Consider the following 25,785-nt stretch of genomic DNA (forward strand, 5'->3'; position numbering starts at 1 on the left):
ACTGCATTGTCATTCTGTCAATTATAACCAGCAAAAAACACATAGGCTTGGGCTGTAGCCCCGCAATACTCCATAGAATGCGCAACAGACTGGAATTCTACTATAGTAAATAAATGGATCAGAAATTTCTGTATGTTGTCAGTCTTTAAAGCTGACGATCAATGATGCCACCCATGGACCAGAGTTGGCCACTGTCCCTGATGTACACCATTACAGTCCTTCCTCTATGCAGTTCTGAATGAGCAGTCCCTTGTCACTTGCTGCACCCTGAGATAATGATCATGTCCTGAGACAAAACCAAGACTCAAGGCAGCAGGTTTCCTGGAATGCCCCACAGTTTTTAATGGTCTTAGGGTTTTGTACAAATCAACCCATCCCGCCTTCACATTAGTTTAATTGAATGACTTTGCAGACTTACACCCTTGAATGAATATGTCTTTCCTTAGGCTTCTGAAAACTTTATATCATTTGGGTTCTGTCAGCAGGCTTATAGAGAATACACAGAGCTCCAGAGAGAAAATCAATAAGGAATGAATGGCATCAGGATGGCAGAATCAGGAGTTTACATTCTTGGTTCTGTCAAGGGCTACAGTCCAGAATGTATCTTTAAATTATCAAAAGCTTTGAAACTGTGGAAGAGGGTTAACATAGACACGTTAAAACATAAATGGACAGTTTTAACCCTTTTGCTCAGGTTTTTACACTGTTGATAGTTCAAGAAGACTCGCATAACCTGCTCAGCTGTGGTCACTGGTCCTCAAGGATCAGGAATTGGACATTACTTAAGGATTATTATCCAACCACGTTCTCTTCATCACGACCTGTCAGTCGCCTCTTGCAATTCAAAACTACTCTGTCTTAATTGATTATAAGGGAATATTTATCACTGGGATCAGGTAGTGTGATACCTGATGTTATGAGATTCACAACACCAAAGTATTTTTAAACTAAAGAAATAAAAAATGTTTTTCTAACAATGAGCTCCTCCTCCTCGTGTAGAGATCCTGGGTTTCAGAATGAATTGTGTTTTTTATTGACAGGAACTTACATTATGGAAGCCTTTGTCCAAGGCATGCTACAAAGGTAACTTGCAAGATATAGTATATTGCAATACATTTTATGGAAATTCAAAAACAATTGAAGGAACTGAAAACCAATATATATTTCAGGAAAAAAATAAAATACAATAAATAATTTATCATTACTTCAAACCAGGTTCAAAGATAAGGTGTTGTTCAAATTAAAATTTTTTACATTACTGAATCACTAGAAGCATCACAGATAGTTTGATTAGAAAAGTTCAGAAGTGCAATGTCATGAGTCTGTGTGGAAAAACCAGTCAGACTGGAACCAGAAACTTGTAAATGCAGCTGTGCACCCTCTCCTGGTCATTAATTTCATTAATCCCTTTAATATTTGTCAGACCAATGTACTGTCAATGTAATTGTAGAATCTGGTAATTACAGATCCACCCTTCAGGGCTGTACTATATGTACAGATTGGTACACAGTCCATTATCTTCTGGATTAGCATTTGTTTGAAGGACTAAACTAGTATTACTCACAATACTCTTATCAGGTGTAAGTTTTTTGGACATTTTTCAACTACGGGCTTAGTGCATATGCACACATGTCCAGAAACAGTAGCAGGGAATTACAAGAAGGGTTATGGGAGACTGGGTTTTTGAAGCAATTTTCCCAAAAAGCAACTGGACAAAATCAAACTAGTGACAATGAAAAGACCAAAATAGCTGAATGGCCTCCTCTCCTTTGTCACTTACGCATATGGAGATACCTTACATTTTGTTAAAATATTTACAGTGACAAAAAAAAACACTGGAAGAAGTCGTACAGTAGTCTGTAATTGTAATTGAAGAAAGGTCCGATTTAGTGTGAGCAAGATTCTCCAGTGCTGAACTTTTGGAGGAATTTCAGTTTCAGCAGCTGTGTAATTCAAAACATGCTGCCGCATTGCTTTTTAACGTCTACAAACTATGTTGTCAGAATGGACTCAACATTTGCCGTCTGCATTCCAGAAAGGCCTGTGACTGTGATCTTTGATCTCCTGATTTTCTCCTGGTGGTAAAAATCAAAAGTAGAACTACTGTAGCGAAATGTGCATAGTGGAGTAGAACTGAATGGAAGAAATGTTGCTTTTCCAACATGGGTGTCCCTAAAATAACAAAGCAAAGGTATACAAGGTAGGACAGTAAAGAGAAAGTTGCAATTTCTGTGGTGCTCAAAGAAATGAGAATTTGGAACACCTAAGCTTGATATTGGATTTAGAAAAAAAAGACTACTACTTAGTTTTTCGTTACACTCCTTCTCTCTCCTACTGTGTGTCAGTCTTGACTCTCTTCCGTTCTTGAGCTACATGAATGGATAGTTCCTGTAACTGCCCAATCTGGAAAAGCAAGAAATTGTTCAGATGAAAAAAAAAAACCCAAACAAACAACATTAACTGGAATGGAAAAATTCTGTTTTCTTGCTTTTGCTACATGAAGCAGAAGCCACCTACTTCAGAAATAACTCAAAGACATCAATTCAATTCCCCATTGTAGGTAAAGAGGCTAAAAGCTTTCATAGTAAAAGCAATTATACAATCATAAAACAGCTGAATAGGGGATCAGCTGACCACACAAAATAAAAGTATAATTACATGTAAATTATATGACATTGTAATACATACAGATCCAGCTTCTAGGCATTAAGTGTCCACCTTAGATGTAAAGCATTATAAACAGAAAAGAGCAAAGAGAGTTTTAGGTGAAGAGTATGTGCTGTCTTGTTGATTCGCCTTCATTAGTCTTCTACCTGGGCTGTGCAGTAAGGACGTTATCCTTCTGTGGTCGTCATGCAGGGACTTGTTTCGACTCCCCGAGCTGCAGCCCAAGATTAATCCAATTCTTGCTAGTCTTGTGTAGTAGGTTTGGGCAGAGACAGTTCATTCAAACAGGAATAAACAAGGGGGCAGAGGGAAGAAAACAGTAGAAAATACACACAGAAAAACATATTTCTTGTTAAAGTTCCACTTAAAAGAGAGAATTCAATAAATTCCTGTGAAACTTTTGAACCATTTGAGTCATTGTTGGCCGTGGATTACTTCTAAACGTGCTAATAACGTAGGTTTAAAGAAGGAACAATTCTGGGAACACAAAAGGTAAAATTCCGATGCACTTCTCTTTAACACATCCATGTTAACCGTCTCGCTCTTTCCAAAACTCAAAACCGACTCAAAGCCAGTCAAACACCCACATTACGTTGATCCACTCAAAACAACATTTCCTCACGGTACTGCAAGGGACTCCGGTTTACACAGATTGGTCTGAAGAGTCCGCGTTCACTCGCGGAAAGGCACGCAAGCATAAGAGTAATCATTTACCAAAGGTAGCAGACACTCCACTGAATAAAATATACAGAATCACTAAAGGACTGTTCGCAATTAATAACGAGAATAATATGGATTTGTCTGTAGAACGTGTGCACGAGTATGCATTTTGGAACATTTTATTTTTTTCGGATATATATTTATTTCTCAAAGTAAATATGTGTGCTTATTTGTACATGTGTATTATTCAGTTTCCATGCACATCTTTAAATATATGTATTGAACCCATAAAATAACGTAGTATTTTTAATGTTAAATGTTAAAGCAGTTACGGACTACTGTGCTTCAGAATCGATTCCTGCCAAGTCGCACACTTTACAACGTTGATTTCACAACAGTGTAAGGTACTGTAAGTTTCACCATAATGTAGTCCTCTGAATGTTGCTTCAAAGGACTAGTGACGTTCTAAGGTAATGACTTTATTGGTAATGCACATAGCAGCGCTATTACAAATCGAAATCGTTTTATCCAGAGGATGTGACTAAGATTTTTTTTGCAATATTCAATCACAATTCAGATGAATCTGATGCAACTATTTCAAAAAGCAAATATTTAAACGTGTTCAACAAGCCGATTGAAGACCCTGTGTCGTCATTCAGCTATGAAGAGGGACCGTATAAAGTGATTATAATTGTTCTCTAACAATTTTTACAGGTGTGAAGAAAAAACTTGAGCAACATTATACCATGTGATCTAAGTTATTTAAGATCCGTGAATGGCTTAAAATACTTTGTCAGTGGTTTAAAGAGCACAACACTAGATAACACTCAAAACAGTAAAAACAGAACTAGAAGTGAAAGAACAGAAGTCAGTTGTGTGATTTTGATAAAAGTGGTTGAAAATAAAAGCAGTGTGACAGTATCCAACGTGTTTGTAGCAGACATCTGTTGCTATTGACTCCAATTAGGTTCAGGTCAGGACATTTCAGTTCGACGGCATTAATCGGCTGGCATTAAAGGCACTGATTAATACCCAGGTGATATAAACACTGAAAAAACAAGAGTTCACTTAAAATGTGCATTTTATCCAGTGTGCCTCCGCAAAAAAAGAAAGAACACTAAATCGCACTAGAAATATCTGCCGTGTGTGCGGTTTGTAAGCCCTTGGCACGCTAAAGGCGAAAACCATATTAGCACCCCGACTTCTGAACACCAACAATTTATTATACAACAACCAGACTTTATTTTTATAAGTTCCTGTAACAGACAACGTCTGTTTTAAGGCACGGCAGTGGGCTTTCTCGTCGCTGAAAGAGAAATGGATTAATAAAGGTTATATTTAGATCTGCACCGCATTGTGCCAGCCCACCCCGCTCCTCGCAGGCATGATCAGCCGCTACCTGCGCGCCGTGGACACCCTTTTTGTTTGGCCGTGACGTCAGCCGTCACCACCGCCCTGCAGTGTCTGTGATTTCTGCTGATGGAGAAGGGAGCAGCGGCCTTCGTTGCAATGGAGCTGGATCTGTTCGGCAGATTCCTGGTCTGAGACGACGAAAGCTTGGAAAAAGAAGCGGCCGAAGCCTCAGGAAACATGATCTTCCGATGCCCGGATTGCAGACGGAGTTTTTTTCGGGGGAAGGGGCACTTCTGCGTCTCCTGTGGGCTTTCGGGGGGCTTTCCTGCAGGCAGAGGCTAGAGTGCAGAGCGCCGGCGCTGGGAGACATTGGAAGCAATTACTCTCTGGGAAAACGGCAAAGTAGCAGCTAGCAAAAGTTGCTTCATTTCACTGCGAAAGGGGGAATTCCTTGCCTGCAACCTGAAATCGCCGGGAATGTATTCGGTGGGGTGGAGCTGCGGTTTATTTAATTATACATGAGCCGTGTGAAGATCGGGAAAGCAGTGTGGGGACGAAGTTCGATCCCCCCCCCCACCGGGTTTGCATTTTTTTGGTTTTCAGCATGGTTTTCCGTCATGGGTCGGCGATTTGTGATTCAATTTTAAGTCCTTTTTTGAGTCAACTGGAATGAACAAACCGAAGATGGCACCGAAGAATATAAATGACATTCGGTAAAAGGAGGGGACGGCATTAGCTTTTAACTGAGGTAATTACAGTGGGGTTGTATTTGTACATATTGTTATCTTAGGATCTAGAAACAGTGGCGTCCAGAAGAGGATTGACGCTGCCTACTGTAGTGCTAAAGTAAAGGTGAAGTGAATGGGACCTTAAACTCTTCTTAACTGGCGTAGACATGAGTGCAAACTGAAAAGGGAATATTTATTCCGACCTGGCACAAGCTCAGGGCATTTAAAAATGGCCATAATAACAGCTCTCGTGATCGATAATATAAGTTCGTGGAGTTCCCATTGCCATCAGCGTGGATGAGCTCAAATCGGACGCAATGGCACTCTGAAAGTCTCCCCAGCCAGTTTCAGTGAGCCTTACCGAACCTGTTTCTTCTTTTTTTTTTTAAAAAAAAAGGATAGATACACGGGCATGCCCTTAGAGACGCGGTACGATGTCTAAAGCGGCGACAAAAGAGAAGAAATCCTTCAGCAAGAAGCTGTTCCGCCGGGGCTCGGTGCGGTCCGTGGGGAGTTTCATGAGCAGGGTCCTCAAGACCCTGTCCACCCTGTCCCACTTCGGCACCGATGAGCACCCGGTGGAGGACGAGAAAGACGACGGGGGCTTCGCGACCTTTAAGTCGGGGGGCAAGAGCTCCACCCAGTCGGACGAGAGCGACTGCGGCGGGTTCCTTATCGGAGACAGGGTCCCCGGGGTGGCGGGGCTGAAAAACCACGGGAACACCTGCTTCATGAACGCCGTGCTGCAGTGCCTGAGCAACACGGAGCTGTTCGCGGAGTACCTGGCTCTGGAGCAGTACCGTGGGGACGAGGACGCCGACGACCAGCCGAAGGCCAACAGCGTCCTGCTCCAGAAAAAGGGCCCTCAGGAGAGAGGGGAGGTCACGGAGCAGCTGTCCGGACTGGTCAGGGCGCTGTGGACCTTCGAGTACACCCCGCAGCATAGCCGGGACTTTAAGGTAAGCGAACACTGCCGCCTCCTCCCAACCGACTTGCTACATTCTCTCCCCCCCAAATCTCGCTCCTTTTCATTTGTTTTGGCACGTGTTTCGCGTTTGCCGTAATTGCAGAGAGGGGAGAAACACGAGGTGTGTGGCCCGGGCTGTCCTTGATGAGTCGGGGGTTACACAGGTGGATACTGCGGAGGCCCGGCTTGTTACAGACCGGCTGAGCTTCACATGCGGGCTCGCAGTGTCTCGTCCTGGCCGCCGTTGGGGTTGTATGTTCTGTCCTCACTCTAAAGGGTGTAAAATTGTATTGGAGCGTCCTGGATCTTGTTTTCGGGGTCTCTCACTGTTTTGGGTTGGGAAATGAAACGCTCTTGAAAAGATAGGCAGAGCTCTGGAGCAATATGGCACTAGAGGGACATTCCATACCAATGTGAATATCCTCTTGGATCAAGTCTTACATTTTAATGTTAAGAAAATATCAAAGTGCATTTAGAATCTGAGATCTTAGTATACATAACTTTCAGATTCACTCAAAACTGTGCAGTACAGCTAACTCATGCCGCCTTCTGTAGCAGCCCACATTCGTTTGGGATGTCTGATGGACGTCGGATACCTTATTAACGTGATGCATCTGTGTCTGACAACTTTGATGAATCATGTGCAAGAGGAAATTAGGATGTTGTAACCTATCCTAATTTAATGGACTTTCTTTATTCCAATTTTTAATCTTCACATTGAGGAGTTTGACTGACTGCAGTGCTTCTCCAAGGCTGAACCGTTTTGCCAAAATGCTTTTTAAACTTCTGATCTGAAGTTGAAGAAGATGAGCACCAAAGAAGTTTGCTACCAGGAGTTCAAAGGCTAAATATGACTCCACATTGGTCACCCTGGATAGTTGTATCCATGTATCTGAGAATCTTCTTATTTACTGTAGGTTTGCATTGATAAGCAGTTTACAAGTATCTTTTGGCTTTTTAGTGTTCAGAATGCTGGGAGGGGTTTGAGATCTCAGACTGTCCCGGGAAAATGGATTTATCCCTCAGCGGGCATCATTCCTAGGTTCTAGTGTAGAAGCCAACACCAGCTGGTGGGTACTTTAGCTTATTTAGTTATTTATATATCCAAGTAAACGTGCAGTTAAAATTCAACACATTGCTGTTTTGTTTTATTGGCTCGGACAGAGATCTTCAAACCATGATTGACTTGAACTGCTTTGTGACAAATATTTTTGGTTTCCCTGCAGTCCTTTGAGATTGTCAGTGCAGTTAGAGGTCTCACATGGTTGGAATTTCCTACCAGCAACCAATTGAAGATTCAGCCAGTAGGCCAATTAAAATTTGAGGAGTTTGCACTATTCAGCACAGCAAGCACCGGGTTGTGTTACTGCAAAAGCATCTTGTCTTCTGCCAGTGCTGGGTGTTTTGCTCTTCTGCCTGAAGATTTGACAGCACTGGAAGGCATTTGTCTTTTTGCTGTTTGTGGGCGATGATCAGCTATACAATGACAGAGAAGGCTGCGAGATTGCTGGAACACAAAGATATTCAAGACTGCGGCGTCTGGTAGTAGTCCTGGCCATGTCATGTGGGCCTTAATTGTAGGGTGGGATTAAATTACCGTTTTGCAATCCATCGGGCCGGTCTTTAGGTTGTCTCAGACTGTCCCGCCTGCCTCTTTGCTCATTGCTGTGTCTGTGCACATGGCTGCCGCCAGCTCGGAGCCACCTGTTGCTCTGCGCTGCTTCTCTGCCTTCACCACCTCTGCGCACAGTCGGCAACACACCTTCCGCCCGTTACAAAAAAACCCCAACAAAACCAGGACGTGAGCAACAGCTGGGGAGTATTACCTGATTTCTTTTGTTTGGTCATTGTGCTCTGGTGTGTTGTGCTGAAGAAAAAAAGCAGAAAAGATGAGCGAGAAAATAAAACTGACCTTTCTTTGATCTTAAGCATTGTGGAGTGTGATCTAATGAACATCCGGACTTTTCTGGGACAGCGTCCAGCTTTTTGATTTTGGCCAAAATGTTTTAGATTCTTTCCTCTGACTCCTTTACGAAATCAATTGAAGTCGATGGTCTTTTTTTTTCTGTTGGCGCACGGTGCATTTCATTCACTTTTACTTGTTTTGGAAGAGCACGCTTGCTGTAGAGGGGTTCTTGGAAAGCTTATATCTGTATAAGAAGCAGCCTGTGAAGACGCAGGTTGATTCAAATTCATTGCTAGAATATGAGAGGAATGCCAAGTCATTAATTATTAGTTGTGCTGGCTTGAAGCAGTTCCTGTCTCTTTGTCTGTGGCAATCAGTGTAGAGTAGCGGTCAGGATGCTGGACTCTCCAGTGAAAGGCTGTGGGCACCAGGGGTGTAGCCAGGAATTGATTTTTGGGTGAGCCTGTGCAAACATAGGTGATCTGAGCTGTAACTGACTGTCCTGCCAACACAGGGACAACCCTCCAACTATTTACAATCCAATCCTCATGCGGTATAATCAAAACGGCAAAATTAGCAGAACCTTATATATATTGTAGTACGACGGGGTCGGCGAGAATGGAATCAGGAACTTAAACTGTTTTATTTAAGAACTTGGTGCCTTATTAGTTGTACGTGCGCCAGGCGCAGCAACAACAACAGACAAAGCAGGGTACAACACACTAGGGTCATTTGGGGTACAGGTATGTAGATATAGGGTGGTAAGTGTGTACAGGTATAAAAGGGGGTGAAAAACCAGGGGTAACGATTTACAGGGATCTGGGCAACCTTTAGACGGTGTACACCTCTTCCGGATGGTCAGCAGCACTAGCCAGTGGCTCCCGTCCTGCCCTTCACCACGCACCGTAGCCGAACGCTCTTCGGTCGCAGTGGCAAGCAAAGGTGCCACAATATATACATACTGACTCTCTCCCTCTCTTTCTCTCTCACACACTCACACACTCACTCACACAGGTTAAGCAACAATTACGTAGGCTGCCAAATGCTGCTGTGCCATGGTGGAAACACAGAAACAAAACAATCAGAGCCTCCTTTTTCAGGTGGGTAGTTGTGTCAGCATACGTAAGCTGCAAAGGAACAAGCAATAGGTTAATTCCATGCTGAAAAGGGAAGAAAGAAAACACAACATTTGGGACTTGGAGCCTTCTTCAGGTGTGTCAGGTTGACACACCTGATGCCTGTCCCGCCTCAGACAGGGACTCTTTCTTCTCTTTTCAGCGTGGAATAAACCTATTACTTGTTCCAGTGCCTACTTTTGTTGTGCGATTTTGGCCGCCTAGACCAGACATAGGTGTCGGGACTTGGAATTGAATATTGCGATAATCTCGTCGCTGTCTGGAGAGTCGGCACGTTCCCGTTCAAATGATAGTATAGACAAGCTGTTCAGACGATCTGAGCTCTAAGAGCGTCTGACACCGACGATAGCCAATTGGGCTACGCGTTCACCGCCCCACTGCAATTACATTTTTTTTTTATTGGTCACAAAAGATACAGCAAGCCAATAGCAAATGACATACCATTAAAAAAAAATCAAATCCCGTAACATTCGAAAGCAAATGTAACGCCAACAAGGAAAAAAAATCTCTAATTGCTTTGGACTGATTGGGTAGGCATAGGATCAATCAGTCCCCTGGTGTGTACTGTGGTAGTCTCAAATTAGGTTCCTAGTCCCAGTTGCTGCAGTCCTCCCAACTCTACTGCTGTGATGAATTGTCCTCCCCTGCAGGAGGATGCTCTCCCGTCTGCTCTCACTACACCTAAGGCTAGAGAGATGAGGATAAGCTCTGACTTGATGGGCCACCAGGCTTGGCGGTCCCCATTGCTTCTGTTACTCATTTTCTGATATGAATATTGTAGAATGAAAATATCTGGTTTAAGAAAATGGAGAAAAAATATTTTCATGAGAATACACTTTGTAGAGAAAGATGGGTTTCTCACAAATTATTCTGTTTATGCATGAGGCCCGATTCTGGCAAACCCTGATAATGTATGTTCTCTTTGCCTTGAATAGCAGTAGCAGTGGGTGGAACTGTTGCCCACTGATGCCAGCTGTGGAGCATGTTTTCAGTGTCCTGAGTAGGCTGCAAAGACCCTTGGGCTTTTCACAGCTGTTTTTACTGTGTTTGTCTGGCACATGGTTTCCACTGTCATGATTCCAGAACAGTAAATAATGTGCAAATCAGGAGTTTCCTTTCAAACGTTTGGGCTGTCTGACTTTGAGCTCTTTTCCTCAGGACAGGAACCTGCTGGTCGCCAGATTCCGGGCTGCGTCACTCTTCATGCAGGATTTTCTTTTACACGGTTTTGCAGATCTTGCTGGTTGTTGAGTGAACAAACAACTGCGCTGCACGGTTTAGTGCCAGATCATATCACATAGCGTTGACTTACTTCAGATCTTTTGTGCAGCTGAGCAATACGTTGTGCTGTGGATCGTGTTACTTCTGAAAAGTTGTTTTTTTCTACACTTCCACACTGATATTTAGAAAAATCACTTGCCTTATGCTAAAATGTCAGTATGTTCTTCTGAGTTTGGATTTTAAGAAACCTATTTTTTTGTTTTAATTTTTGGTAAGTTCCAATTTTCATTTGCCGACTGGGTTCACTGAAAGTTCATCTCATTCTATGCCAGTTGAGTTTGAACTGACACAGAGAACTCCTGTGTCTCCTTGTGCGGGCTTCTTTTAGAGTTTGGTGCAGCTCCTTTTAATGGCGTAAGTTAGGAGCAAACTCACAACAACTTTCCCTGGTTTTGAAAATAAACAGTAGATTTTTCTAGCCTGAATTTCTGGGAGAAGACAGACTGTGTCTGCAATTCACACCCCCATTAATCGCACTCTGACTTCTTTAACATATTGCTTCCTTGTGTGCTGTAGTTCTGGTCTTTAAAACTGTCAAGCCAATATGTTTGGGAAATAAACACCATCAAGACTGCCAACATTTTTATCATTTCATTCAGAGTGCTGGCCTATAAGGTATTTCAGTTTCTAGAGAAAGATCTGTGTTGAGCTGTTACAGACAGAAGGAATAATTAGGAGTGTTAATATTTTACACACAAATATCTATCCTTGGTGCCTTCTGCTTCTTAATCCAGTTCTCAGAAATAACCAGTGGAGGCTGTGCTGTGTGCAGTTGCATGCTACTTCTGAAACTTGACCTTTGGCTGACCTATGCTGAAGGAGTAAGGAGTGTTATTATACAAACACAGAAAGGAGGCAGATTTGCTTTAGATCACATTGAGCTGGAATTGTCTTTGAACTGTCATGTAAGGTGATAAAAATAGTTGTAATTTGTCTGCCAAATCAAAGGCCTTATGCATGAAATCTAATTACTTTCAGAGGAAATAGCAACATTGTAGCTTTGCTGAACACCCAAGACATATGTCTTACACTTTTTGTTGGAATGAACACATATTTTGTATATGGAATTTATCATAGGTGTGCATATATCTGGATGCAAAAATTCTGTAGGATTTCTCCGGTCAGAGCAGCTGATGTATACAGTTCACTCACTTGCGCCCAAAGTAGATTAATCTCAGCTATACGCTGCCAAATACTACCTTGCAGTTGTAACTGTTTGCCTCCAGGCCTGTGTAATCAGAAAAGCAGAAATCTGAGTAAAATGCCAGGCCTAGAATGGTCTCTGTGTTCTCTCTTCCCCTGGTCAATGTCCCACTTTCCCTCTCTGCCTCTTTCTCTACCTCCCTGCCTGAGTCAGCTGGTTTGTGCTTTGCAGGACTAAGTGCCTCCCTGCCCCCCTCCTGCCCTGCTCACAGGGACAGAGCAGCCTGGATGATGATGATGATATCAGTGGGGAGTGATGAAGCCAGTTAATGGATGGGGATAATAAGGAGGGCATTATTGGTAAAGGCCAATGGGCAGTTTGGCCAGGATGCTGGGGTTACACCCCTACTCTCTTCAAGAAGCACCCTGGAATTTTTAATCATCACAGAGCATCAGGACCACGGTTTTACGTCTCATCTGAAGGACGGCACATTTTTATAGTATAGTGTCCCCACAATACTGGGGCATTAGGACCCATATGGACCACAGGGTGAACGCCCCCTGCTGGTCCCACTAACACCTCTTCCAGCAGCAGCCTTAGTTTTTCCCAGGACGTCTCCCATCCAGGTACTGACCAGGCTCACACCTGCTGAGCTTCAGTGGGCTGCCAGCTCTGAGTTGCAGGGTGATTTGGTTGCTGGATGAATGGCCCAAGGGAGAGCGAAGAGATGGCACAATGCCAGGCACTTCCGCAGGGGAGGCTCGCTGGAACACGTGGCCCCTCACATGAGTGGAAGCCATCAGCAGGGTTGGGGTGGAGGCTGGCTGCAGGTGTAAAGTTGCACACTCAGGCTTTTCCAAATTCCTTTAGGAGATGTTTTGGTTTCCAGGTTGGGAATTTCAGCATAAGTGCAGGATGTGTGTTGATGCAAGAGAAAACCAGTTGAGTTTGTCTTTCTAACTAAAGGGATACAATTAAATTTACAGTGAAGTTTGCAATGACTATTGTAAATATTTAATCCCAAATACCTGTATTGCGTGTTAGGACAGACCATAGTAGTGGGCTGTGTCACAAGGAGTTTTCAGACTTTGTTTTAGTGAGTGGAAGAGGTTGAGGAGCAGTTAAATTCAGAGATTCCACAATGATCTAGTATAATGCATCCTTGGATCTGTATTGAAGAATTTGTTTTTTGGTGTCTTTTCAAATGTAAAAATCCTAAGCCTAAGTCTCATGCATGGATATTCTCTGCTGTCTTCCGGTTTGACTCATGACCCTGCCTGTGATTGTGAATAAATCCCTTGTTTGAGTTGCTGTGTCTATAAACAAGCAGTTTTCTGTTTCATTGTTTCTTGTAGTTTAGTATGTTTATCATACAGTGGTCATCTGCTAGCAATGGTAGATTGTAATTCACAGCTCTATTTAAAATATTATTTTGCTCTTTTATAATATTTATTAATGCACCTGTATTTTTTGGAAAGCTTTGCTAATAGGCTTAGCAGCTCCCCCTCTATTGAAAATTGCAAACCTTCATATCACATTAGCCTCTAATTTTATCATCATCGTATCATTGTACTTGCATCATCATGGGGATGAAACTAACTAATACTTAACTTTTACATCATATCTGTCAGAACAAGGCAGTGTGATATATGAAGAACTGCTGACATAGGCGTTTAGTGTTATAGCTTTCTTCCTGACATGCCTGGGTAGTACAATGGGGCATCATATTCTCATTTTCCAAAGCTGATAAAGCATGTTATCAGATGAGAGCAGGAATTAAGCTGTGTGTTTTTAATCCTTTGAAAATCAATCAAAACTGTAGTCAATCCCTCATAGTGATTCGAAGTATAAAGTGGACTGATTGCTTTTTCCCCCTCAAAAGACTCTTCTCTTTAGTAAAAAAAGTACTAAAGCATGAATTGTATGGTTTAGTGTAATTCTGTAGTAGATTCTGAATATCACTGAGATTTCTGGCAGGAAACCATTTTTATCTCTTGTCCTTTTTATTCCATTCCTGGCTTTTTCCTCCCATGTGCCTGGCCCATTGGTTGAAAATCTGCTTCTTCCCAAGTGGAAAACTAGTGTGAGGGACAGGAACTGGCTACTGCATGAAAACATCGCCAAAAATCTTTTTTTAACCACCAGATTTACGTCATGGGCTCTTTGAGGTATTCCAAGTAATTTTGAAAGAATGGATAATATAAATATATATAAAAACAAGTTAATTAAACATACTAATCATCTTCAGGTTTGGGGAAATAAATTCTAAAATGGATGGAATGATTCTCTGAATGTTTTTCCTTGAAGATCCAACTTAATAAATACTTCTGTTAACTCTTCAATCTCTCTGTATATTAGGGTTATTCAGTTAGTTGTGTATTAAGGCTAAAGTTTGCGGTGCCTCACAACTGCATGGTTGATGGTACTGCCTGTTTCTCTGTGTTTTTCTTTTTTGAGCACTGGATTGGACTATGCTATTCAGCTGTGCACAGACAGAGCTGTCCCTTTTCCACAGTTTTGGTAACTGTCTTGTCTCTGAGCCATCTTTCATTTTATTTTGCTTGTTATCTTCATACCGAAAGTACTAAGAAACTTAATTCTGTTGCTGCCCCATCACATACTTAAGCCTTAGGGGCGTGCTTATTGAAATCTGATTTCTGCTGTGTCAAAAAAGAGCTCAGCTTGCTTTCTAGTGGTCTTCCAAGTCCGAGGTTAGTAAATGAGATGTCCAATCCAAAAATCTAAAAAAGATCCATTTCTGGCTGTGAGATACACAGGCTGTTGTTAAAAACATAAGGCAGAAAATGAATATTCTTCTTTCCTTAATGTAAGAAAATGAGCTTGATGTATCGATGACCTGGTATTGGGCTCACAGTGCGAGCCAAATGTCAGACAAGCTAACAAAATAAAAAAGGACTAATTTTTAACTGCCTCTGTGTTGAGGATACTCCTCCTGACCCAGTGCCATTTCTCAGCTTTCATTCCTGTGGGACCTGTCGTAAGAGTGCAAGCCTGCTACTACACTTTGCTCTTGCTTTAATTTTGTGCTCTTTACTGCCCTGGGTGCCAGCCAGAGTTGGAACTGTCTTTTTTAATATAGATTATACGCTCGCCAGTGCAAGTTTGGCCATGTTCCTACTTCCTGTATTGTGGTGGTGTTGTCTGAAGGTGTAGAACTGAGGGGAGAATGCAGAATCTCCTTTGGGTTTGTCAGGAAGTTGGTAGCTGAATTCTGTTACCTTCATTCTCTTAGATTAGACATCCTTGTACTTGGTGTTGGGGGGGCCAGTTTGCCTGCATGATTTCTGGTCTCTTTAACCTAGCAGCTCCTGAGCTATGTGGAACTATTATCTTTCCAGTGAAGCCGGTAATAAACTGATTTGACCTTTTCCGTTCATCGTGGACACGGGCGTGACAAGCAGTGAATTATACAATGCCTTACACTTTACACTTTCATTAACAAAATTTTAAAAATGTTTCACGATGTATTGCACACGCAAGTGACATCTTATATCTTCTAAGTGCAATCATCAAATTTGTTTTTACAGTGGTGAAACTTTTTTGCTAGATGAAAAAATGTGACCTTTCGCTGGCTTCAGAAATAAAAAATGTCAAGCCCTACCAGTAGTTTTCATCAAAACTTAGCAGCAAAATCATAACACAGCACCACAAAATATATCATAAGAAACAAGATGAAGTCTTCTGTCTAGTGCATTTCAAATTCCTGTTTGGCAACTCATTTTTTAGAAGACTGTTATCCTGATGATGTAGAATAAAAATATGCACTATAATCAAAGACCACAAACTAATTATTTCCCATTGTTACAGTAAAAATATATTTTTTCAAAAGCAAAACATTGCCAAATCACAAAATAGCAATAACCAATGACCTTACTGTGTAACTACAAAGATTTTGTCAATGGCACTGAAGTGCTTCTTTTTTGCAGTGAATTTAGCTGTTCTAATAGATGGATAGCTCTCACTCAGTTTCCCTTTGCTTGTCTAGACTGGTTATTTTTGCAGCCTGAACAGTTTATGTAGCGTAGCCATAATAATAATAATAATAATAATAATAATAATAATAATAATAATAATAAAATTCCTTCCACTTATATAGCAAACTTTTTTGGACACCCCACTAAAAGTGCTTCACAGGTAATGGGGACTCCCCTCCACCACCACCACCAGTTTGCAGCCCCACCTGGATAATGCCATAGTGAGCCAGTACATTTACCACACACCAGCTATCAGTGGGGAGGAGAACACAGCGATGAAGCCAGTTCATAGATGGGGATTATACGAAGGCCATGATTGGTAAAGGCAATGGGAAATTTGGCCAGGATGCCAGGGTAACACAGAGAGTCAGGACCTCAGTTTTACGTCTCATCTGAAGGACGGCACCTCTTTACATTGTAGTGTCCCCGTCAATATACTGGGGCATTAGGACCCACATTAACACCCCTTCCAGCAGCAACCTCAGATTTTTCCAGGATGTATCCCATCCAGGTACTGGCCTGGCTTAAACCTGTTTAGCTTCAGCGGGTTGGCATTTGTGAGTTCCAGGATGATATAGCTGCTGGTCATGGTGGCTTTTTGTCTTTGTTCCATTAGCCTTCAATTTTAATCCAGATTGGACATATTGGAGAAGCCTTGAAATTATTTTGTTGTTCTTCATGTGCTACGACTTTCTTTTCATTTGAAAAAATGAAATGTGTGTTGTTTTTTCTGTTTCTGTTCTGTCTCTTTCCGTTCACCAACTAACTTTGGTGCTTAATGTTATAAAATACTGTTGGGAGAAAAATAAAGACCAGCGTCATACAAAAGTAACCTCTGTTCTCTCTCTGTCCTTTGACGGTTCTGACTCTAGTGTACATAGTCTTACAAGGGTGCAATTATATTTTTTTAACTAACAAATGCAAGGTTCTTTGTAATGCATTCAAAATGCAAGCATTATATTTTTCAGTATACAGCCGCTGGATATGTTTTTGCTGTTGGGATTTCCAGTAGCACTGATGTGGTTAAGGTTTGAGACAAACTGGTGGAAATTGTGTGTCTTTTTCAAAAGACATTTGAATGTTCATTCTCCCTTTTGCTTGTTTGATATAGGATGAATTGAAATGATCTATTTTTGAAACTGAGTTTTTCTGCTGGTTCTGGATTTTGGTCTGATAAGATCACTTTATTAGCCATATGCAATTTCTTGCATTAGGGATTTGAATTTGTCACATACCCCAGCTTGGTCTCCATGAGACACACAGACAGGGAGAGAGAAGCTTGGGGTCAGAGTGCAGGGTCAGCCATTTATACAGCACCCCTGGAGCAAGTGGGGTTAAGGGGCCAGCAGTTGGGGTTAAGGGCCTTGCTCAGGGGCCCAACGGAGTAGGATTCCTCTGCCAGCCGTGGGATTTGAACCGGCAACCTTCCAGCCACTGGCGCAGATCCTTAGCCACAGTGCCACCGCTCCCCTCTTACCAGTTTAAGGAAAAGAAGAGTATGTGCTTCAAGGTGTGATATTGATGGTTGTTCCAGCCACAATCAAGTCTTAAAATTATTAGCCTAATTAATAAATGGCCAGACCTTTGTAAAAACCATTTTCTTTGATGTGTGAATAATCAAAGCCTCAAGGAAGGAAAGTCAGGAACCATCTGTGTTTGATATATCGGTTTTAATTGTGCAAAATAAAATTAACCGTGCAGCTAATTCTTTGACAGCCAAAAGAGGCTAAGTAAAACACACTTTTTAAGATCTGTATAGTGTCTTCAGGTAACAGTAAACAGATAAGAGTGTATAAATCCTTATGGGTTTCCAGCATGCAAATTATGTGCAATTATAGTTACTTTTCTTTGTATCGATCTTCAAGATCTTCACCTTAGTGCTAGAGAAGAAAAACCATTTAAACATCTCAAACGTAGAATAATATATATTATTGCAAATCATTAGTTTCCTTATCTTCAGATGGATGGCCCTTTTAAGAAACACACCCATCCTAAGTGCTGTTTCTTTTCCTTGTCAGACACCCTTTTCCCTTCATTATCTTCAAAGAACCTTGTGTTGGCATTCTGTGGATTAAAGGATTAGTGTCAATCATGACCCTTCTGCAGGGAATTCACACCCCAGTGTTTCTCAGTAAAAGAGCTGCTTCTGCTTGTGACCGTTCACCAGCTGCAGGGCGCCGGGCTGTAACTGTCCCTGGTGGTTAGCCAGCATGTGTTTGTGCACAGTTTTGTTTTATTCTTTTCCCTACAGCTAGATAAGGCAATAAGGCTGCCTGTGTATGTACTCTATATATTACATTGCAAGGTGTTCACCTTTAGATGTGCTTAATCAAACACGTTAATAGGTTCAGTGCAAGGTAAGCTATGCTTTCTAGCACAGATCTTATGTTAGACAGGGGCTTGAAAATGCTAAAGGCTGCGATGCAAATCCAGTTTCTATGTTTGTTTGCTCTGACATCTGGAAACTGCTGAAACGTGAACAAACCAGTCTTGGCATTGTTGCTGGATACTTTTTGGGACCTTTTTTATCAAAGCTTTGCGGTTTCTGGGTGACCCGTCATAACAGGTCAGAGCCACCACTCCTTGTGCACAGCTGTGTCAACCCCAGCAGCGTCAGACCATCGCATTTTGTAACTCTCCTGAAGGTCTTTCAGCTTGACAGTGACTTATGGTCACAATTTTCTTGTTTTGATGTACAGTATTAGAATCGGTGTCCATGTTGCCGAGTATGCTATTGGTTTTGATTATTTGACAGAGGAGTATCAGTGGTTCATAAGGTTTGGTTCCACTTTTAAGGTGCTCCATTTGATTAAGTTTTCTCCCTGTGTATTTAAGGACAGAATTGCTGATGTTTGCAGGATGCAGTGTCTGCTTTAGTAGTATATACTGTCAAGTAAGTCTGCTTTTATTTGGAGTTATTGATAATGATGATAATGATAATGTTTCTTTATTAGCTCTATACAATTTCTTGCATTAGGAATTAGTCTTTTCGCATACCCCAACTTTTCTCCTTGAGACACAGACACACAGACAGGGAGAGAAGCTTGGGGTCAGAGCGCAGGGTCATTTATATGGTGCCCCTGGAGCAGTTGGGGTTAAGGGCCTTGCTCAGGGGCCCAACGGAGTAGGATTCCTCTGTCAGCCGCAGGATTTGAACCGGCAACCTTCCAGCCACAGGCGCAGATCCTGAGCCACAGAGCCACTGCTCTGCTATTGGCTCATTTAATTACAGGTTTTGTGGTAAAAATGCATTTCTGAAATATTTAAATTCCTGAAAAAATGGTTTTAAAGGCATAATGAGTTTTTAAGATGTGCATATTCAAACTAAGCTTTCAGATGCTTGATTAAATGATTTGCAGGAATGGAATTGCTCATTCTAAAGTAGAGATTCCTTTGCTCTGCAATCATGGGTACATGGGACCCTTAATCTTTACAGATTTGTTTCTATCTTTGTCATTAACTATTGTCTCCACTGTCTTTCATCTGTGGTAGATTTGTTAAGCAGGTATCACTACGATATGGGAAAATAAGACTGATTGTAAAACAGTTTGGGCCATTTAAGATATTAAGAGCTGCAGAACACTGTAAAAAATGCAATGTGAAGTATATTATACATAGTACATCTGCTGGTTTGTCACAGTAACTTAATATTGTTTGGAATTGTTCAAGAGCTGGTCTTAAGTTACATGTCAACACCTGTAAATCACATGCATAGAGCAGAGTGGTATGCTAGGGGAATCTTCTTTTTTGTCCTGCATGTTTCATATAAAAGCACGGGACAGGGATAATTTCAGTTCTTTGTGTTTCAACCTTCCTAATTTCATCCCAAACAGCTCTCAATCACAGTGGGTTTTCCTGATTGGAGTTAAGATCCCATAAGCGGACGTTGCTCGCGCATGCTGCTGGTGTAAGAGGAGTTGTTTGTGTTGCAGAATGTGGTGTCGAAGAATGCTCTGCAGTACAGGGGGAATGCTCAGCACGATGCCCAGGAGTTCCTCTTGTGGCTGCTGGACAGGGTGCATGAAGACCTGAACAACATCGTAAACCCCAGCACCAGGTCCTCCATCAAGGTAAGCCTGCTCCGATGGGGGCTGATCCCACCAGTGTCTGCCCTGCTGTTGCTTCTCTGTTCTCGTATTGACCTGGAGTTGAATTCTGGCTGATGGAAAAAAATGAACTCGAAAGTATTCAACTTTAAGTTTCATAGCCCTCCTCTGTGCACAATTCAAAAATGTAATTGACCTTTAATGGTAGAGAGATCACTTTTTTTTTTACTTACTGGCTGACACTTTCATACAAAATGACTTATATTTGCACCCATTTATACGGCTGGGTATTTTATTGAAGCTGTTTGGTTGAAGTACCTTGCTGAAGGGGCACAACAGCAGTACCCACAGATTCAAAGCCACAACCCCTCAGTTATGGATCCAGAACCATAATGATTTTTAATTCAATGTAACATTTTAGGACAAATATGTTTACAAGGAGTAGAAATACCCTTCTTACATGCCAGCAGCTATATCGTGCTGCATCTCGACACATGGCAGCCCACTGAAGCTCAGCAGGTGTGAGCCTTGCCAGTACCTGGATGGGAGACCTCCTGGGAAAGCTAAGGTTTCTGCTTCAAGAGGTGTTAGTGGGACCTGCAGGAAGAGCTCTGTCTGCGGTCTGTGGGTCCTAATGCCCCAGTATAGTGCCGGGGACACTATATTGTAAAAAGGCGCCGTCCTTCGGATGAGAAGGATGAGGATGAGGGTCCTTGTTCTCTGTGGTCATTAAGAATCCCAGATTCTTAATTAAAAGAGTATTTTAAAGGACCATTGTCCTTCACCAGTCATGGCCTCCTAATAATCCCCATCTCTGAATTGGCTTCATTATTCTCTTTTCCTCCCCACTGATAGCTGCTTTGTGGTGAGCGTATTGTCACATCATTTGGGGGGGCTGCACATTGGTAGCGGTGGAGGGGAGTCCCCATTATCTGTAAAGTGCTTTGAGTGGAGTGTCCAGAAAAGTGCTATATAAGTGTAAGGAATTATTATTAATTTTATTATTATTATTAGCACTGCAGCGCTATTTTTACATTTCGAGGTGAGAAAAAATCAAGATCGATGAGATCATTTGAAACCACAATTAAATTAAAATGTCCACAGTAAAGTGTGAACCTCACACAAAACCATCACAAAACAGATTAAATTTCCAGCTCAGCACTATAGTGCCTTTATTTTCTGCGATTCAGAACGAGGCAACAAAACATCCGGTGAGGTGAAGTGGCCTATTATATCGTAAATAGGCAGAATTGCGAATGTATATCTCTTTCAGTCAAATAGAAATATTGCTCTCGACTGCTTTGCTGACAAATACTACTTGTTAACTGCATACAGATTCCGTTTGAACATTTCTGTGGTGAAATGTCTGCTGCGCAACATGTACTTATTCACTCGTACATCATGTTACATTAGTCATTACAATGACTATTGAGAATGAAGGGCCGGTTTAAGTCACAATTGTCATGAACTCTAGCTCTCACCCGTGGTGAGACTACCAATTTGCGACAACATGGTGAGGCTACAGTACTTTCACAAAGTTCATGATTTTGTGCTTAATTCTGAATTTGTAAAATTTTCTTACTGAAATTTAATAACCATTCGGAGAAATTGGGACTGCTACTCCCCTTTTAAGCTGAAAGGGGAAATAAAGCTTTATTTTAATTATTTTTAGTCTTCACATTTGTTCTGGGGACAGTGTGCCATGACATAATGTTGGCAACAGCTGTCCAGTTGGTAAATGCTATGAACATTAATGCCGGACTACTGTATGTGAAAGGCCTGCTCTTGAATGATTGCTGATTTACTGTTAGATTTACTTTCACTGGCAAAACAGCCTTTATAGTTTACTGTGGGAAATGTCTCTGCCTGGCAGCAGGAGTGGAGTGTGATGGTGACACTGGTCCACTTGAACATCACACATGATGACCAAATGTATGTCCTGCAGATAGAAATTTTCTTATTTGTACGTTCTCATGCTTGCACTGCAAGGGGCTGCATTGAAGGTATTCAGAGCACGCAGAGCTAGTTCAGGCAGAACCTTGTCAGTAGTGTGCCTAATTTAGCATCATGTCCTCTTGGAGTAAACTGCTGGAACACAGGACCTAAAGAGCTACAGGCTTCCAAAGTCGAACGTTGGATCCCCTGTGAGTTTAATATAGTGCAAAAGTGTGTTATTTTTTTAAGTTATTGACTTTAAACAGAGCCTGCAGGACAGCAGTTTGAGATGAGGTCAGAAGTACAAGGTGAAAGGAATGTGAGGCAGTTCTGACGAAGTGGTGTGTGGCTTTCCATCAGCCCAGTTTGTCTTGGAGTCCTGTGATGTGTAAGTGTGGTTTATCCCCGCTGTTTCAGCCTCCGTTAGAGGATGACGACGCCGCCCCTGAGGGCCCATCTCTGCCTCTGGCCGGTTCTTTTATCCAGGAGCTGTTTCAAGCCCAGTACAGGTACCAGGGTTCACTGGCTCACCTTGTGAATTTTCACCCTCTCAACTTCATTTTCTATATTGAACTTTTGTATCTTAATGTATCTTCTCCCTTTGTGCTGCGTTCAAGTATGTTTGTGGCCACTCTTGGTCAGCGTGGAACATGAAATAATCCTTTATAAGATTGTCGAATCCCCCCAGCCAAACTAAAACAAAGAATGAAAAATAAAGAAATATATTTTCTAGCAGATACTGGGGTGGTAGATTGCGGTAAAATCTGCTATGATAGGCAGATCAATGTTATAGGTGCAAAGGATCAATTCATTTTCAGAACAATTGTTGGCTGTTGGAAGTTATATAATTATAAATGTGAAACATATATTTATAACATGGTGACAAAGCAGTTTATTGTAGTTTTCCTTTTGTTGTTTCAGTCCCTGTATGGGAGCTTGAACTCATTTGTTTTTATGCAGATCTTCGCTAACCTGCCCTCATTGCCAGAAGCAGAGCAACACGTTCGACCCCTTCCTCTGCATCTCCCTGCCCATCCCCTTGCCTCACACTCGGTGAGTAAGTCTTGGAATGAATTGGATTGTGTGAGGCTGAAGGAGAATCTGCTTTTAGCCCTGGCCCGAGGCCGGATCTGTGTCTACTTGGAAGGATTCTGCTGTTCAGCTGACCAGACTGGGATAATAGCCTTCACACTGATCCCCACCCGTGTCTCTCTCTCTGTGTGTGTGTGTGATTGGCAGAGGTTTGCGCAGCTCTGGTGTCAGCTTGGCTTTGTACAGAAGCAGATCACTTTCTCATCTGCCAGTCACACTACAAACTTAATTAGTGCTGAGGCAAAGTGGGAAGCACTGGAAGTGAAGCTAAGTGTCCTTGGACTGACATTATACAGTGTGCTGGACATACTTTGTACGTTTTACTTTTGTTTCTCAGTTATTGCTCATGACATGCAGTAAATGCCAACTGTATCTCCTAAGGAAAAAAACACCTAAAAGACCTTTTTCAATTAAAGCCAGGCCACGGTGGCTGTAGATTTAAGTATTTAATAGGCACTGTGGCCATTTAGTGTATATATGTATTGTGTTGTTTATATATAAAGTAGTATTTAAAAAAGGGATGCACTAGTTTTATTCAGCCTTGGTCACTGCAACATCCAAGCCCAGAAGAGATGAAGGTGTCTTAGATGCCTCTACTGAACTGGGTTACTGAACCAAGCTGCCTGCCCCTTTTCACACTGTGAGTTTTGAACTGCAAATACTGGAGTTGTTGTGTCACATGGAGGACTCACTCTGTCTTTATTGATCTTGCTACAAGCTCTTACGGCCCAACCACCCCCACTACTGTGCTGTGAAATCAGAATTCCATGCTGGCTTCAGCCTTACCCACCAGGGTGATATTTAGCCATCCCCTGCAATGTGCACTCCAACAGTGGCATAGCCTGGATTCAAACCAGCAGAGCTCCATGATACTTGTCCTCCAAAAGTAGTACATTTACCTCCCAATGAGTAGAGACTTGTATTGGACAGCCTGCTTATTAGCCCTCATAAAATAAATAAATCAATGGATAAAATGCATTGAATAGGTTTAGTCTGCAGTGTTATATTTTGAAAGTTTGCAAAAACTTTCTTCTCTTCAGCTCCGATTAAAATGTCTTTATTTTCTGCATATTTGGTTATTTTTTGTGTTCTGTGAATGTATCCTTAAATGTCTCTTTCTTTTTACATGAATGAGATTATCTCTGACTGGCTTTACTTGCTGTGCTGTGTTTCTAACTGTCTTGGATTCTATTTTGGGAAGTTGCCTCAAATGTCTGAGGTTTGAATGTTTCTCAGGTAGAGAACAAAGGGATGTTGACAAGCCACTGAATTTGTTATCATTCATGAATAATTATGAAAAGGAAGAATTAATTAAGTTCAGAAATACAGATTTAAAAAAAATACAGAACAGGCAGAACAGAGGTGGTACAAATAGATATCTCGCGTTTCTTTGCATTTTGGAAGATGTCAGTTTATAATGCTGCTCTTATGTCAATTTTATGTAGAGGCCCTCAAGTGTTACCAGTATTGGAGGGAATTGCTGTGGCTGCTTGATATCTGTTGCTTTCATTTTAGTTTTAGAGGTGTAAAGTACCTTTAAAAAAAGTCATATTCTCCATCTGTTGCATGTGACTAGTGTGTGTGCGTGTGTGTGTGTGATAATAGTGCATTTTCTAAAGCCTGTTTTGATACCAGAATGCATGCGTGACACCTGTGAGCTCTTTAGTTCTGGGTTATGTCTCAAACTTGTTCTTGCCAGGCCGGACAAGAGAATGTGGCATTGGTGTGTGTTTGTTTGGCATCTTCATGCAGAGAAGAGGGTGTGGGGGTGTCTGTGTAGTGTTTCTGAAGCACGCATGAATCCCTGACATTACAATATCCATTGTAACCTTTTCGTCTGTTCTTATGTACAAGCTTGCATCTATCCCTGATATTATGGTAACTTTTGTTGTAACCTTTCGTATGCACAAGCATGCATTTATCGCTGATATTACGGTAACCTCAGTAAATGGCATCTGGTGTTCACATAGCTTGGATGGAAGAACAGTGATGTTGTAGTGACCAATTGGTTAAAAAAGGGGCATGTGGGGCTGGCTGGCATTCATGCGAGACAGACCACCATTATGCTAATAAATAGGGAATCTGCACTACTTAAAACCTAATGGGAGTTTTTATTTATCTAGATTATTATAAATCACAGCACATCAGGAGTACAGAAAACAAAGTAGTTTAACATTTAAACTACTAGTATAGATATACTTTTTACAAGTACTTTTTAATGTTTTCACCATAACGCAAAATAAATAAGACCAGGAAGAAATCAAAAGTTTGCTTTCACCCACTGTCAAGTGGTAATGTTCCTTGAGAATGTGCGTTTGCTCTCAAGGAAGAAGAAATGCACCAAGTCTCAGCAGTGGAGCATTCTTTGGATGTGAGTTGGCTCCACAGCTGAAAAGTTGTTTTTTATTGTTTTTGCTTTACAGTGTTTAATTAACCTCTGGTTGTTTCCCTGCCACTTGAGGCCGAGTCAGCGCACACAGCCACCTCTCTGTTTGTCACAGTGTGACCCTCAGTGCTACAGCATTAAATTATACAGTTTACTAATGCACAGTCATTAAAGACTGTTCATGACAGATTTCTTTGCAAAATGCCTGCAAATAGACCTTGGAATTGTTGTACTTTAATAGTAATAACTTTTATTCACTGTGTGCAGTCTGAGCTATGCTATGAAACATTTTAACATTCGTTAGTATGTTTTGTTTTCCCTTAAGTAGACGTGGCTAGATTTGTTTAACCTCAATTCAGTGAGCACCAGGAGATCCAAACCCCGTTTTGCATAGTCAAGCATTTTTTCAAACTGGCGCTGCAGCATTTAATTCAGCATTCCAAGCTAGAAAGGCACATTACAGAGATGTTGAACGCAGTGCTCTCCAGA

General features: G+C 41.7%; 1 protein-coding gene across 3 annotated transcripts in view; it reads left to right on the forward strand.

Moving 5' to 3' along the window:
• The first annotated feature begins 4,753 nt into the window (after positions 1 to 4,753).
• Positions 4,754 to 25,785, forward strand: part of usp31 (ubiquitin specific peptidase 31) — a 51,957-nt gene continuing 30,925 nt past the window's right edge. For 2 of the 3 annotated variants that reach the window (XM_069180704.1, XM_069180703.1), the window contains exons 1-4: positions 4,754 to 6,367; positions 19,770 to 19,907; positions 22,236 to 22,327; positions 22,779 to 22,871. In XM_069180704.1, the coding sequence (XP_069036805.1) occupies positions 5,843 to 6,367; positions 19,770 to 19,907; positions 22,236 to 22,327; positions 22,779 to 22,871 (848 nt within the window). In that variant the 5' untranslated portion in view covers positions 4,754 to 5,842. The remainder of the gene's footprint in view (positions 6,368 to 19,769; positions 19,908 to 22,235; positions 22,328 to 22,778; positions 22,872 to 25,785) is intronic. The other variant, XM_069180702.1, reaches the window with a different exon arrangement.

Source organism: Lepisosteus oculatus, chromosome 19 (assembly GCF_040954835.1).
Source record: "Lepisosteus oculatus isolate fLepOcu1 chromosome 19, fLepOcu1.hap2, whole genome shotgun sequence".
Classification (NCBI taxonomy): Eukaryota; Metazoa; Chordata; class Actinopteri; order Semionotiformes; family Lepisosteidae; genus Lepisosteus; species Lepisosteus oculatus.